This window comes from Capsicum annuum, chromosome 8, assembly GCF_002878395.1.
Source record: "Capsicum annuum cultivar UCD-10X-F1 chromosome 8, UCD10Xv1.1, whole genome shotgun sequence".
Classification (NCBI taxonomy): Eukaryota; Viridiplantae; Streptophyta; class Magnoliopsida; order Solanales; family Solanaceae; genus Capsicum; species Capsicum annuum.
In genome coordinates this window covers 112,402-127,486 of record NC_061118.1, presented here as the reverse complement: position 1 = coordinate 127,486, position 15,085 = coordinate 112,402, and the positions used below count along the sequence as shown (strand labels likewise).

General features: G+C 35.2%; 4 protein-coding genes across 4 annotated transcripts in view; 2 read left to right on the top strand and 2 right to left on the bottom strand.

Moving 5' to 3' along the window:
- LOC107838688 (L-ascorbate oxidase homolog) overlaps positions 1-1,309 on the bottom strand; it is a 1,873-nt gene extending 564 nt beyond the window's left edge. Inside the window, exon 1 of the mRNA XM_016681851.2 lies at positions 1-1,309. Coding sequence (XP_016537337.2) covers positions 1-1,153 — 1,153 coding nt within the window. The 5' untranslated portion in view covers positions 1,154-1,309.
- Positions 1,310-4,519: 3,210 nt separating this feature from the next.
- On the top strand, positions 4,520-7,323 carry LOC107880062 (protein MET1, chloroplastic). The gene is made up of 7 exons (XM_016726985.2): positions 4,520-5,095; positions 5,889-5,995; positions 6,123-6,217; positions 6,311-6,387; positions 6,512-6,632; positions 6,776-6,835; positions 6,913-7,323. The coding sequence occupies exons 1-7, from the start codon at positions 4,698-4,700 to the stop codon at positions 7,051-7,053; spliced, it is 999 nt and encodes a 332-aa protein (XP_016582471.2). The 5' UTR covers positions 4,520-4,697; the 3' UTR covers positions 7,054-7,323.
- Positions 7,324-7,704: 381 nt separating this feature from the next.
- On the top strand, positions 7,705-10,140 carry LOC107878982 (receptor-like protein 46). Its single transcript, XM_016726120.2, has one exon. The coding sequence runs from the start codon at positions 7,705-7,707 to the stop codon at positions 10,138-10,140; it is 2,436 nt and encodes an 811-aa protein (XP_016581606.2).
- Positions 10,141-10,505: 365 nt separating this feature from the next.
- Positions 10,506-15,079, bottom strand: LOC107878981. Its single transcript, XM_047394232.1, has 2 exons — positions 12,551-15,079; positions 10,506-11,016 (listed from the first exon to the last, which is right to left on the bottom strand). The coding sequence occupies exons 1-2, from the start codon at positions 12,853-12,855 to the stop codon at positions 10,956-10,958; spliced, it is 366 nt and encodes a 121-aa protein (XP_047250188.1). The 5' UTR covers positions 12,856-15,079; the 3' UTR covers positions 10,506-10,955.
- Positions 15,080-15,085: the final 6 nt, after the last annotated feature.

Sequence of the window (15,085 nt, the reverse complement as noted above, 5' to 3'; positions counted from 1 at the left end):
CGTGGGAGATACCGTTCAAGGAAAATCTTAGCTTTCCATCTACTTGACTCCTAGTGTTGACAATCTTCAAAGTGCGGGTGATGTTGATCTTTCCGTAGTGGTAGGATCCTTGAGGGTTGGGGCGGGCAGCGCTAGCAGTAAGGTTCCACCTGTATGAGCGGAACTGGTTCATGGACCAGGCAATGCCTTGTGTGTTTTCTGGTGGAGGTGCTGGGAGGTCAGAGGATGCCGGTCCCTTGCCATTGGCATATCGGATGATAGCCACGGTAGAGAATTTTTCATTCTTCAAGAACCTGCTAGACGCGACCAAGTAATAGTCTTTAGCCTCTTGATCAGCAGTGACCAACACGGAAGCGCATTGACCAACATGTAGATCAAGGGACTCATAGACGTTTTGCACAGTGTGCGATCCCTCGATTTCCACCAACTTCATGGGGTGACCTTGAAACCTGACATTAACTGATGTCCTCAAACCGGCATTGCAGAATCTGTACCTATAAGTCTTACCAGCCTCCACAGTAAAGAGCGGCTGCGCATCCTTATCGCCAACCTTGAGTGACTTTCCATTAATGTGGATGCCATCAGGCCTGCCAAAAGTACGTCCCTCATCCAAGATCTTCTTCAAGGACTTATAACCCTTGTTGTACCAATCACCAACGAAGACATCATATTCATCGGAAGGTGCAGGTCTAGCGAAAGGAATAGGGATAAGGTTACGGCTATGGATATTGATAGGACCAAAACCACCAGCAGCACGATGCAAGTCTGTTGTTGGGAAGTAGAAGAAGCTACCGATCTGGTCCTTGACCTGGAAACGGTAGGTGAAATTTGTACCCGGCATGATAGGACACATGGTTCCTGGGGTACCATCCTGCCACGAGTTCTTCCTTTGCTGGATACCATTCCACGTAAAGAGCAATGGCTCGTCAAGATGATTAAACACATTGACAACAATATTGTTATTGGAGGTACAGTTGATCCTAGGTCCTGGAAACTGTCCATTGATAAGGATAGCCTGTTGAGGCACACCCAATGGAGATATCGTTCCATAAGTAACATTCCATTCGTAGAACACATAAGGATCCTCGGCTTTCACCGCAACTACTGAGAGACTAACCAACAAAGCCACAATCATTAAACTAGTTCTCTCCATGTTGTTCCCCTTTTTATATATATATTTTTTTTTGAAATATTCTTTTATTTTGTTTTTGGGGGAATTTTATTTATTTGTGACAAAGAAGAAGAGGGTATTGTTCTTCTTCTTCCTTTTATTTTTTGAATGTTTGTAGAGCTTGCATTTGTATGTTCATCATTGAGGCCTTTTATAGCAAGTTTTTTACCTCTTGCAACCACACATTCATATTAACTGCCGCGATGATAACTATGGCGCTCCTTACATCGCGTTCCCTTTTTTAACAATATTGACTTATTCTGGCATAATTTTCAACCATAAGTTTAGCAAAATATGTGGTACAATTGCGAATGTTTTTACTGCTTCATATTTCTGGTTATTAATTAATAACCAAAATGAAAAAAAAAAAAAAACAGTAAAATAGCCTTAACATTAGCATACTAATAACTACCTTTTTACCATCCAAAAACAAGAAACGATACTTTTATGCATGCATGCACGTAATATATACACTAAACAAATTATTATGAATATAATTTTTTTAAAAATTGTAGTATATATAGTTATATCTACTAACTACAACATATAATTACAGACAGATACTAATTGAGAACATTGTCATTTGAATCTCCTTCTGAAAATAACTAGACAATCTAAATTCCAAAATTATCAATTTTTTAATTGTTTTGCTATTTGAAAACAATTATATATTGATATTGATTTTATTGATTATGTATTAGAGAGGTATATGTGTAGTTTAATATGAGTGCTAATTTAAAAGAACTATGATTTTTCAGTTCTGTAAGTTAAAAGACGTATGGTTTGATTTGTATCTTATTATGACTTTTAACATTAGTGCATTGCTTGTATTTATAAGCTATGATACTCTCTTCATTTCAATTTATTTATTTTATTTGTTTAAGTCAATTTAATTTAATTCTAATATTCCACGTGACATTTTTAAGACCTCAACATTAAAATACATTTTATATAACTTTAGTTTAAGACGATAAATTTTAAAAAATTTCTTTACTTTCTTAAATTGCATGTCATGTTTGATTTAAGTTCATAATGACCCTAAAATAGGGAAAATTTTACAATGGGAGAGTCACAATCAACAAAAGTTGTGTGACCCTCCATTAATTTTTTGACACATAAGTTGTGGGTCCCTATTTATTTAATTTTGTAATGAAAGCAATGAATAAGAGAGAGAAAATATATTTATATAATTCATATGGTTATTAATTGGTAAAATAAATTATATTAAATAAATATAAAAAATTAAAAAAAGAAGAATTATATGGCTCTTGTATGCAAAAACATGTACGGTAAAAATATAATTTTTTTCTTTATGATTTCAATAAAGTTCACGTAAACTTTTGATCATTATTTGAGATAAAAATTACATCAAATTTATGTATTGATCCTATTTTTATTAATAGATATTTCATTTGTTTAAATTTATGATTTCTTTTTAAAATTTAAAAAGACATATTTCCCATGAAATATCACAAATGAGATTTGAGAAAGGTAGAGTATATGCAAACTTTATCAGAGGGGGTGCTTCATCTTTTTTATTTTATTAATAATTTAATTATAAAATAACATATAATTTTTACTCCCAATTAATAATTTATAACAACACAAATTTTTGGGTTATAAAATACTATATTTTATCTCAATTTAAATTTTTTTATTTTTTAAAATATGTACCGAGTCAAAACTTTCACATAAATATATAAAATAATATTTCAATGTTTTAGATTAGTAGAAAAATAAGTATTTAACATTTTACGTATAAAAGTGTAAATTCTATTGGAAAACAAACTCAAAACTGTTTTTAAAGTCAAACATTGAATTTTAAACATAAATGAAAAAAAATATTCTGAAAAAAAAAAAAAGATACTCACATTTTAATATTTTATAACCAAGAAGATCCTTATAAATATTGATAGATTGAGTTTCACTGCATTTTAATTATAAAATTGAATAAACAAGGCATATTGTCTATGTGTCAATTTTACACATATTTTATATATTTTAGTTTATGTGAAAGTTTTGACTCTGTATATATTTAAATAAATAAATAATTTTGAATTGAGATAAAATATAGTATTTTATTACCCAAAAACTTATTTTGTTATAAATTATTAATTAGGAGTAAAAACTATATATTATTTTATAATTAAATTATTAATAAAATAAAAAAGATGAAGCACTCCATCTGATAAAATCTGCATACACTCTACCTTTCTCAAATCTCATTTGTGATATTTCATGAGAAATATTATTGTACTAAATAAAAAAATATGTCTTTTTTTAAATTTTAAAAAGAAATCATAAATTTAAACGAATGAAATATCTATTAATAAAAATAGGATCTATGCATAAATTTGGTGTAATTTTTATCTCAAATAATGATCAAAAGTTTATGTGAATTTTTATGAAATCATCAAGAAAAAAATTATATTTTTACCGTTCATGTTTTTCATAAAAGAGCCATATAATTCTTCTCTTTTTTATTTTTTATATATACTTAACACAATTTATTTTACCAATTCATTACTTTTATTATAAAATCAAAAAGATAGGGGTCCACAACTTATGTGTCAAAAAATTAATAGAGGGTCACATAACTTTTGTTGGTTGTGACTCTCTCATTGTAAAATTTTCCCTAAAATAGGTTTGTCTTATAAAATAAAATTACATAAATGGCCTCCATAAGGGATGGTCTTGACTTTTATGGCCTCACTTAATAAATTTTATCCATAAGACAAATGTTCTAATATTTGCCAATAAAGTGGACAATCATGATATTTTAAAACAATAAACCTAAACAATTAATCAGAAGTTTTGCCTTATACCCAAAAGTTTGAATGTTTTCCTTATAGGCAAATGTTAAAACTTATTTAGTCGGGACAAAAATTCAAGTAAGACCACATTCTTTGAGGGACCAAAATTCATGAACGGACATTTGAAGTACAAGAATTCAAAACCGAACAGGAACACTAGCCTAATTTCCATAATGTATTTTTTATAGAGTAAAGCGTACCCTGATCAATTATGACCAAATTTACTACGGCATACTTCAACTTCACGGAGGTACTATTACCCCTTGAACTTAACCTTAGCATATTTTTATCAGTCTTTTTAGCTGACGTAGCACCTTTTGTCAATCTTTTAACTGACGTGGGCCCCATTTTATGTAATAAAGGTATCACGTCAGCACAAAAGGGTAACAAAATTACGCTAAAATTGAATTCATGTGGTAATAAGCTAAGACCCCTGTGAAGTTGAAGCGTCTCATAGCAATTTTGACCATAGCTCGAGAATACAGGATGCTTTATCTCTTTTTTAATATTTTATGCTATTTTATAAATCTAAAAATGAGTGGATGTGGCACCACAAAATAGAACCAAAACTCAACAGGCTGTCATAGCCACTAGTCATAGACATGGTAATCCTTTTTGCAGCAACACAAAGTCCTGAATGATCACTTTGAAACAACTCAACTCAATCAAAGAACAGGCAAAAGGCAAAAGGCAAAATCAAGAATTCTTAACTAATGGCTTCTACAACTAGCTACACTTCACTTTGTTCTTTACTTAAACTCAATCAAACAAAGCAAAACACCCCATCATCATCTTCTTTGTTTAAGTTCAAGAATCATGTATGTTTTACCAGCAGCAATAGTATTTTAACAAGTAGTAGACATATAGGAAAGGGTTCAGTATTTGTTGTTAAAGCTGAGGCAACTCAATCTGCAAAATCAAAAGGAGAAGGACAAGAAGAAGGAGAAGAAGAAGTTAAGTATGAAGAGTATGAAGTAGAGATTGTACAGCCTTATGGACTTAAATTTACTAAAGGAAGAGATGGGGGTACTTATATTGATGCCATTGCTCCTGGTGGTTCTGCTGATAAGACTGGAAAGTTCACTGTTGGAGATAAAGTCCTTGCCACCAGGTATTTATCAATTCTTGACTCTGACTCTTTGTCTTGTTTTGACTTGGCGCCAGTGGCGGAGCCAGAATTTTCACTGAGGAGGTTCAGAAGTAAATTACGGACTAGTCGAAGGGTCAACATCTACTATATATAATAAAAATATTTTTGACCATGTAAAAATAGTATAATTTTCCGACAAAGGGGTTTTGGATGAGCCCCTGAATTCAATGTGGCTCCGACACTGCTTGGCGCAGAGTTTGAGAAGGTAAAAAAGATTATTGAATGTGATCTTTGTTTTGATTTGGCACGCAGTTTAAGAAGGTAAAAAAGATTATTGAATGTGATCTTTAAATTAAAGATACGCAGGGTAAAAATGTGTTATGTGGTGGAAAGTAGAAACTAAAGAGTTGTCAGAAAAAGAATCCGCATTCTTTTTGAAAGGGATTAAAAACAAAAAAGTTGAAGCGGAGAGTGTACTGAATATGACTTAATATCTGTGTCAATTTGATGTCTTGTTTCGACTTGGTACGGAGTTTAAGAAAGTAACGAAGTTTTAGAATGTGATCTTAAGCTAAAAATACGTAGAGTGTATCAAAATGTCTCTTTAATCTTGTGGTCTTATATATGTCATGAGTTGAAATTAAAGAGTTGCCAGAAAAGGAAAAGGGCTTTCTTTTTTAAACGGATGAAAAAGGAAAGTAGCACGAACAAATTGAAACGGCGAAAGCACCGATAAGACTTAATATCTGTGTCAAGTTTAGTATTTATTTGTCCATTTGTAAGTAAAGAATGTGCAATGCCAAAATGTGTTCAGTGCAGTGTTTGGAGAAGAAATATGGCCTGCTGCTGAATATGGAAGAACAATGTACACTATCAGACAGAGAATTGGACCCTTGCTCATGAAGATGCAAAAGAGATATGGTAGGCCTAAACTTCCACACCGGATATGTCGTATAACCCCGGCCCTTTAGAGTATCGATAGAATATGTATCAGTTAACTAAACCAATCTAGTCACCGATGGCTGATTGTTCCTCAATATGTTATCAGGGAAGGTGGAAGAAGTAGGTGAATTGACAGAAAAGGAAATCATCAGAGCGGAGAGGAACGCTGGTTTCATCAGCGACAGAATTAGGGAAATTCAAGTGAGTAAACAAGTTTCAAGTATAAATGATAGTACAAACTCTCTATACATATATACGCGTTGACCCTTTCGTTGTGATGTCTAAAACTCTCAGCTAACAAATGCTCGGAGGATGAAAGAACAAAAGGTGCAAAGAGAAACGGATCTTCGTGAAGGACTGAAACTTTCTAGGTAAGGCCATTTCACTGGTTGTCGTTTCCATGTCTAATATTCTGTATTTCCAAACCAAAAGTTCATATCATCGGATTGGATTGGCATCTACATATAACAGTTTAATGTATCTTCGTGGTTAAAGGAATGGCAAATACGAAGAAGCACTAGAAAAGTTTGAGTCTGTGTTAGGATCAAAACCAACTGGTGATGAAGCTGCTGTGGCAAGTTACAATGTTGCCTGCTGCTATTCCAAGCTTAATCAGGTAATTCTATTCACTAGTATTCATCGTTTTGATTGGCCGCTGACCATTCTTGAATGTTAAAGTTTGAGTAAGCTGAGCTTTAAGCTGACCATATAAACTAGATCTTGGTTCTTGAAATGACTTTCTTTGTTGCTCCGTGATAGCTTCAAGCGGGGTTATCTGCATTGGAGGATGCGATGGAAGCAGGATTTGAAGATTTCAAGGTAAACACGAAAAACAAATTTGCAGGAAATAGTATGGTGTGTTGTAGTACCTGATTAACATTTCTGTCTGTTAACAGCGAATCAGGACAGACCCCGATCTTGCCAATCTAAGGACGTCTGAGAAATTTGAGACACTCATGAAAAGGTTTGATGAATCGTTCATCAATGAGAATGCCATCAATGCTATTAAGTCCCTATTCGGCTTCAACAAGAAATAGCAGCAGCAGCACATCCGTAAACTGGTTGCTGGAAACTTACTTTGACATCCATGCACATATAAGGCAAAAGATGTGAACCTGCAACAAACTATGCTCTCCTTTTTTCGGATTTTGTTTATAGGGTGAGTTAAGAGATATGAAATTACTTCTAATCGTTGAATTTTTTTATTTCAATTGTATTATACTATGGTCATCCCAAGTACATTCGAAACCTACTGATCTCGTCCATTGTTGTACTCCATGAATAGCATATGCTCTTAATTTGGTCAATGTGCCTACAAAAGAACTATCAGAATGACTACCGTGGAGGTATACTTTTGTAATTTCAGTGGAATTTCCATTGCTGAAAGATAACCAGTCAAAAGTGTTTTACCTACAAAAACAACTAGTGCACATTAACATAATCACTACAATGACTAGCTACCAGTCTATAGTCAACTATATACAGTGAATTTGTGACTGCAATACACAGTTCATTGACTTCACCTACCCACTATAAGTTGTCTTGATGCCACTCAAGTCAACATGAAGGACAGCTGATTTTTCTTTTCTTTGTCATACACAAACCATTGACTCAACCAGTGTGGGAAAAAGACTCTTTCTTTAAAACCAGAAATAGTTCATTAACTCTTTAGCTGTAAAAGAACCACCATGACCAAAACATGCCTACTACTTTTTTCACTGGGATTTCTCAGTTTCTTTAGAGCTGCTTTTTGTTGTCCAAATGATCAAAAACAAGCCCTTCTCAAGTTCAAATCTGCATTCCTGAAGAATACTGTTGTTAATTCATCTTCTTCGGACGGTTTCTTCAGCAATGAACTTGAGGACTGGAATTCCACCTCTGATTGTTGTAGTTGGGATAGAGTCATTTGTGACTCTAGACCAAATTCTAGAGCTGTTATTGCTCTCTATCTGGATTCCCTTCAATCTTTTGAGCCTGTCGCGGTCAGTTCTTCTGTTTTGGCACCCCTTTTTGGTATAAAATCTTTGAGGATGCTTATCTTGTCCTCAAATCACATTCAAGGCCAAATACCGGGTGAAGAGCTTGCCAATCTTGGAAACATGGTTCATCTTGACTTAACGCAGAACAACTTTACTGGCCCTATTCCTCCACAGGTTTTTCACTTGAGGCACCTGAAATATCTAGACTTGAGTGGAAATCTTCTCACTGGTGTTTTCATTCCTGAAGGAGGATATCTGCAGAAGTTGACGACGTTGAAGCTGGACGACAACTTAATTGGTGGGAATGTTCCTGCAGAGATCGGAAACCTCACCAAGATTCAAGAATTGTCCCTCAGAAACAACCATTTTTCTGGTGGAATCCCAGTTTCAGTGTTGAATTTGAAGGGATTGCAAGTGTTGGATTTAAGGGGAAATCTGCTTTCGCAGCAGATTCCAACCGAGATTGGGAGCTTGTCGAATCTTTCTACTTTGGCGTTGAGCAAGAACAAGCTGACTGGTGTAATTCCAAGTTCGATAAAGAACATGACCAAGTTGGAGACTCTAAAGTTGGATAACAATATGCTTATTGGTGAAATTCCATCTTGGTTATTCAACATGAAGGCTCTGAAAAATCTGTTTCTTGGAAAAAATGGATTGAAATGGAACAACGATGCCAAGATAGTGCCTCGATGTATGTTATCTGGACTGTCTCTTCAGTCTTGTGGCCTTGTAGGACCGATTCCAGGATGGATTTCTTCACAAAGAAGTCTCGATTACTTGGATTTGAGTAAAAACCAGCTCGTAGGAACTTTCCCTCGGTGGCTTGCAGAAATGGAACTTGGAACTGTTATTCTGTCGAATAACAATCTCACCGGTTCTCTCCCTCCTAGTTTCTTCCATTCCAGGAGTCTATCTCTTCTTGACCTTTCAAGAAACAGGTTTTCAGGGGAACTGCCAGAAAGCATGGGTAATGCTACCGCGATTATGTTTCTCATATTGTCCGAGAACAGTTTCTCTGGGAAAATTCCGAGATCCATAACCAATATTTATCGCTTGCTACTGTTGGATTTGTCAAAGAACAGACTTTCTGGTACAATTCCAGTTTTTGATCCAACTTCTTTTCTTGCATATGTTGATTTATCCTCGAATTCCTTCTCCGGGGAAGTTCCTCTAACCTTTTCCCAAGAAACTAGGATTTTATCCTTATGGGGAAACAATTTTACGGGCAGTTTGGCAAGGAACCTGACCAATTTTGACATGCTTGAGCATCTTGATCTTCATGACAACAGAATCACAGGTGAACTCCCAAACTTTATCTCAGAAATGTCCACCCTTAGAAGCTTGAATTTGCGGAATAATTCCCTACAAGGTTCGATTCCTTGTAGCATTTCAAACTTAACTAATCTGCAAATCCTTGACTTATCGCACAACAGCTTCACCGGAAGCATCCCTGCAGAGGTCGGAAATCTAGTCGGAATGATTGAAACACCAAACACTTTTTCATCAATTTCATCGATTTTCACCTTCTCGATTGAGTACACTGACCTGATAGTGAACTGGAAGAGGTCAGTACAGAGTATATCATCGAGTGCCAGCATCGACATGTACTCTTGGCTGGACTTGTCAAAGAACCATCTGTCCGGTGAAATCCCATCTTCTTTAGGAAAACTTAGAGGCCTAAAGATGCTTAACATCTCTTACAATGGCCTAAAAGGGGAAATTCCATCAACTCTTGGGAATTTGGAGAGTCTTGAGAGCATAGATTTATCTCACAACAGTTTATCTGGTTCAATTCCCCAGTCCTTTAGAAAGCTTCAACAACTCACTACTTTGGATGTCAGCAATAACCATCTAAAAGGCAAAATCCCAGTTGGTGGCCAAATGGATACAATGGATGATCCAGCTTATTATGCTAATAACAGTGGTCTGTGTGGCTTCCAAATTCAACTGCACTGTCCCGACAACAAGTCACTACAACAAACGGAACCAGAGGATGAGAGCGAAGAATCATGGTTCGCCTGGGAAGCAATGTTGATAGGATTGCCATTTGGTTTCACTGCAACAACATTAGCCATATTTCTTACTGGATTTTGCGAGCTTACAGAACAGCGCCGCCGCCTCCTAAGAAGGCAGACCGGGTGCTGAATCCCTTGAATACGCATAGTGGAAATGGAAATAATTTTACTACTAATAAATATTTCCATTCTGGGAGTGTGTTTACATTTGAGTGTTATACTGGTGTGGTGTAAAAAACAGCATGATTCTGCCTTTTGATTCAGCTAAGAATACAAAAGAACAGAAAATTATTGCAACCTAGGCTCTACTTTTCGATTAAAATATACCACACAAACTCTTCGATTTTAACCAGTCAAGCTGATCATTGGCGTGTGTGCTACCTGTTTGTGACAATCAAAATAAGCTTTTTCAGTACCATTCAAGCATAACACGTTCGTGCACATAAGCTTTTTCAGTAGCCTTCAGATGCTAGAACCAGAAAACATACAGCAAGAGAAGACAGTGAACTTGCGTGTAGTTTTATTACTCAGACGAATCAAGCAAGAATAAACATCAATTTGGCTTCACACTTTTACAACAGGGAGCAATTGTCAGTTGACCTGAATTCTCACATAAGAAATCTTGAAGTGACCACAATCCGCAATGGCAGGAAAGAGAGACATGAATAACCTTCACTCCCAGATAATCAAATGAGGAGTCTGGCATTGAAATGAATGCATCAACTCCACTTCTACTAAAGCGCGGATGGATGAGAATCTCGATGCAAATGAAAAAGAATAGCAATGCTGATGGAAGCATGCTTAAATGAGTGACTTTGGCACCTGTAGCTTTTCCAATCGTGAACAATGTTCTAGTGCACATGAAGTCAATTCTTCATTGTTCTTCTATTACGTAAAACTGCAGCTACTTGGAAGTAGTTGCAGGAAGAAGCTGGTTAAGTAGCATCAAAGGATAATGCATAGACAATGTTTTGTCTCCTCTTCTGTGTCAGTATCTCCCGTTTCACTGCAGAAACATCAAATCGTAACATTCAGCTTAATATTTAAGGAACAAGAACAGAGGGAAAATAAAAATGAAATAGGAGTTAGAGAGAACATGACAAGAAAAGTGAAAAAAAAAAAATTAAAAACGTAATATTAATTCATCTTATCTACTTGCATAAAGAAGCAACTAGAGCAGTTTTGACTCCAACGTCCTAATTTATCCAGCAAGATTGCAAGAAAATTTATCCATCGGGAAAGAGGAAAGATGGAATTTTATACTAAATGTAACATCTCAAGAAGGGGGAAGCCTTGGAGCAACAGTAAAGTTGTCTCCGTGTGACCTACAATTCAAGGGTTTGAGCCATGGAAAAAGCCACTAAGGCTTGGGGTGCAGCCCTTTCCCCGACCCTGCTAATGCGAGATGCTTTGTGAACGGGATGCCCTTTTTATGTAAGATCTCAACATGCTTCTCTAACATGGGAGACAGAGAATGCACCTACTAACACTATGTTTCTGAATGGTTAAATCTTTATGTATTTCGGTGTATTCCGGAAGAAGTAAGTTTCCTTTCTTTCATATGTCCAGAATGCCTATTTACCAATGTTTGTACATGTCCAATCAACTAATTCTTCAAGATCAATCTGATGACAGCTCAATAAACAGCTTCAAGATTCTGAGCCTTAAATCCTGTTCTACAAAAAATTGCACTAAGCGGGCTTTACCATCTCCGCTAACAGTTCGTAGTTGTAGTTCAATTTTCATATCACACCCTCTCCGTCCAGATTTTTTTTATTAAAAAAAAAACATTCATACTCGTTTAGTATAAGAGTGTACATCAAAATAAACCATGTTTAGCATCAGCGAAGAAGGCATAACAGAAAGTGAAACAAAATGCCATGTACAAAGATATTTGAACCAGAAGCTGTGTCCACAAACTAGCTATATATGGGCACATCAAGTAAACCTTGTACGATATCAGCAACAAAAATTGGAGAAAGGAAAAAACAAGCATTGCACATTGGTACTGTATTTATCATTGTTCACTCAATTTCATATCACACCCCATGTCCAACTTAGACATTAGAAACTTTCTCCCAAACATTCTAAATTGAAAAAGTCCTTTGGTCAGATCTTCATATTCTTATCACATCCCTACATCTAATTTTCATAGTTTCTTCAGACATATAGAGGAGTTTTTTTTGTTTTTTGATAATTGTGGTGTCCCAGCCAGCTTTCGCGCACCTCGACTAATTCCATGGAATACCTACCACCTCCCACCAGCAGAAGGTACCAGATAACTCTATCCATCAAAGCCTTCGAGATAGATTGGAAGAAATCACTTAGTGTTTTTATCTCCGCTGGGATTTGAACCTGAGACCTCACCCAAGTTGTTCAAACTTCTAGCAGTTAGATCTCAATAATATATCTAAGTAACCTGGATCTATATTCTCCACATTTTACCATCTTAACTAAATTTCCAATAACAGAATCAACAAAATCACCTCAATTAAGCAGAAACAAGAGCAAGACGGTAATGTTGATGAACAAAAGTTTACCTGGATTCAAACTCCTTGATGTCAACAAGTTCTTTCCCTATGTTATCCATCCATTGAACTCTCTTCTTGTCAGTAATATCATTTGAAGCAGCATCAGGACCTTTCCTAATACAGCTTTTAAGACCATTTGATGCATCTATACTAACCTCAGATTGTTGATTAGAGGCACCAGCAGGAACATGTGGGGTACTTTCCAATTTCAATGGACCTGGTGTATAAAGATGAGCAGCAGAGGGTTTACAGAAACAAATAAATGGACAATGGATTTTGCAGAACAAAACCCTCATCAAACTGCCTTCCTTCATCAATAACTCATTTCAAGAATGACCATTACAACTGAAAAAGATCCAATCTTTAACCTCATAAAGCCTCCATATTTTCATATGACAAATTTCCAATGACCTGACACCTAGTACACATGCAATAATGATGTGTCCCAAATCCACCAGAAAACAACAAAAGTAATAAATTCATCCAAGTAAAAAAAGGAAAAAAACTTTATTTTTCAAGAAAGTAACAGAACCCCTCAATCAAACAACATCATAATAATATCAAGAAACAACTCTTACTCCTGCCACTTTTCTTTTACATGAAAATTCTGATTCTTTTAAGACTTTATTTTAATGTAAAGAAAAGGACATGTCTTGTAGTTAGGATAGAGAGAGAACAAACAAACAAACAAAGAAAAGGTGCTAGCTTTCATCTAATAGTGAAATGCCTGTCCTACCCTCTGCTGATTCATTGAAACAAAAACCAAATTGGAATTTTTATCTGAAGGATGAGTTAATGTCACAAGGAACAAAAAAAAGTACAGCTGATGAAGAAGGTGATGCATACCAACTTTCAAAAGACTCCAAAATGTATCAACTCCACACAAACTACTTTTTTGTCACCAACCACCATGATAGTAGTAGTAATATTTTTTTTTTTGTGAACATCCAACAAAAGTGTGATCGAATTTTGGACAAACAAACAAAGGTTTTTTAAAAAAAAAATTGTTTGGTAAATAAAGAAATGAATAGGGATCTTCAACAAACAAGATTAGGTCACCAAGACAAGATTGTACAAGAAAAGAAGAATATGCAAACACCAAACACAATGTGGAGTTTTTGCTATCTAGTAGTGCCTTGCATGATGGTAACCCCACTTTAAAAGTTAATGACTTTGGACAACAATACCATAAGTCTTCCTATTGATGCTTCTTATTCTTTTTAGGCAATCCATAACTCATTTGATTTCCATAATATTAGTCTTTTTTTGTTTTCTTTCTTTCTTGGTCATATTGGACTTCAAACCAAGTTGTTGTCATGCGATCAAGACGTCATGGATTCAAGTTGTGAAATAGCCGGAGTTTTAGTGCGCCGAGTTGTCCTTTATTGACTTCATACCAATACATTTTGTAATGATCATTCAAAGCCTTGTATTATTTTTTGCTTCTTTCACTTTTGCTTTTGCAATACGTTTAATTGAGTGTTGATGAATATATAGACTTATTATTATCAAGGCATAAAAAGTTCAATATGGTGGTTATGTAACCATGTGAAAGTTATAGAGCAAATAAGAAAAGAATCTTTTACTTTTTTATAGGCCATAACCTTGAGGTAATACTTTCTCATCATGCACTATTAATCATTCAATAGTTTACCAACACATTTTAATTTTACTGTACTGGCAATATTTCAAAATGGATTAGTTTTCCATGTTCTTTTTTTTTTTTCATTTTGGAAATTCATATCATTTTCATACAATCTAGATCCATTATTTACGCCTTGTAAACTTTCTTTTTTCTAAATCTAGATTCATTTCTCATGCATGTTCTTACCATTTAGGTATCCATATCATTTTTGGTGCAAGCTAGTGATATTGTATTTTTCTAATTACACAAATAAAGACAATTTGGTGCAATAAAGCTTCCACTAGGCACGGAGTTCAGGGAAGAATCGAACCAGCTTATTGTACGGAGTTTTATCCTGCATTTCCACAAGAGGTGGTTTCGACTGTTTAAACATGTGACCTCCTGATCGCAGACCATACCACTACCTCAGGTGAAGTAGAGAGGTTGTTTCCGATAGAACCCGACTCAAGACCACACATAGATAGTATGTGAAATGAAAATATGTAGAAGCAACAAAATGATTAAGAGGAAGGTCCATAAAGTTGAGAGCTTTAATATTTAAGGACAGAAATGACAAAAAGTTGGGATCTTTAGACAACAACTTTATAAAGAAAAAATTAACTTTTTTTTATCCCCTAAGATTGGGACAAACGCATGGGGTAATGTATTTGATTGCGGAAGCAAAGTTGTTGTCTTCTTGGCCTACAACCCCCTAAACTTTTTCAAAAATGAATGAAAATAGGTCTAGCTATCAGTGATATAATTCCAATATCAAAAGCACATCACGCTTGATTTTCGTATGCATGATCATCGAAGATTGTGGCGGGATGGATAAAATTTAATTTATCATTAATCAGAAGTGTCGCGTTCAAGTCCTGGGTGTGGAAAACTTCTGGTAGGGAGCATATTCGTCCTTCTTT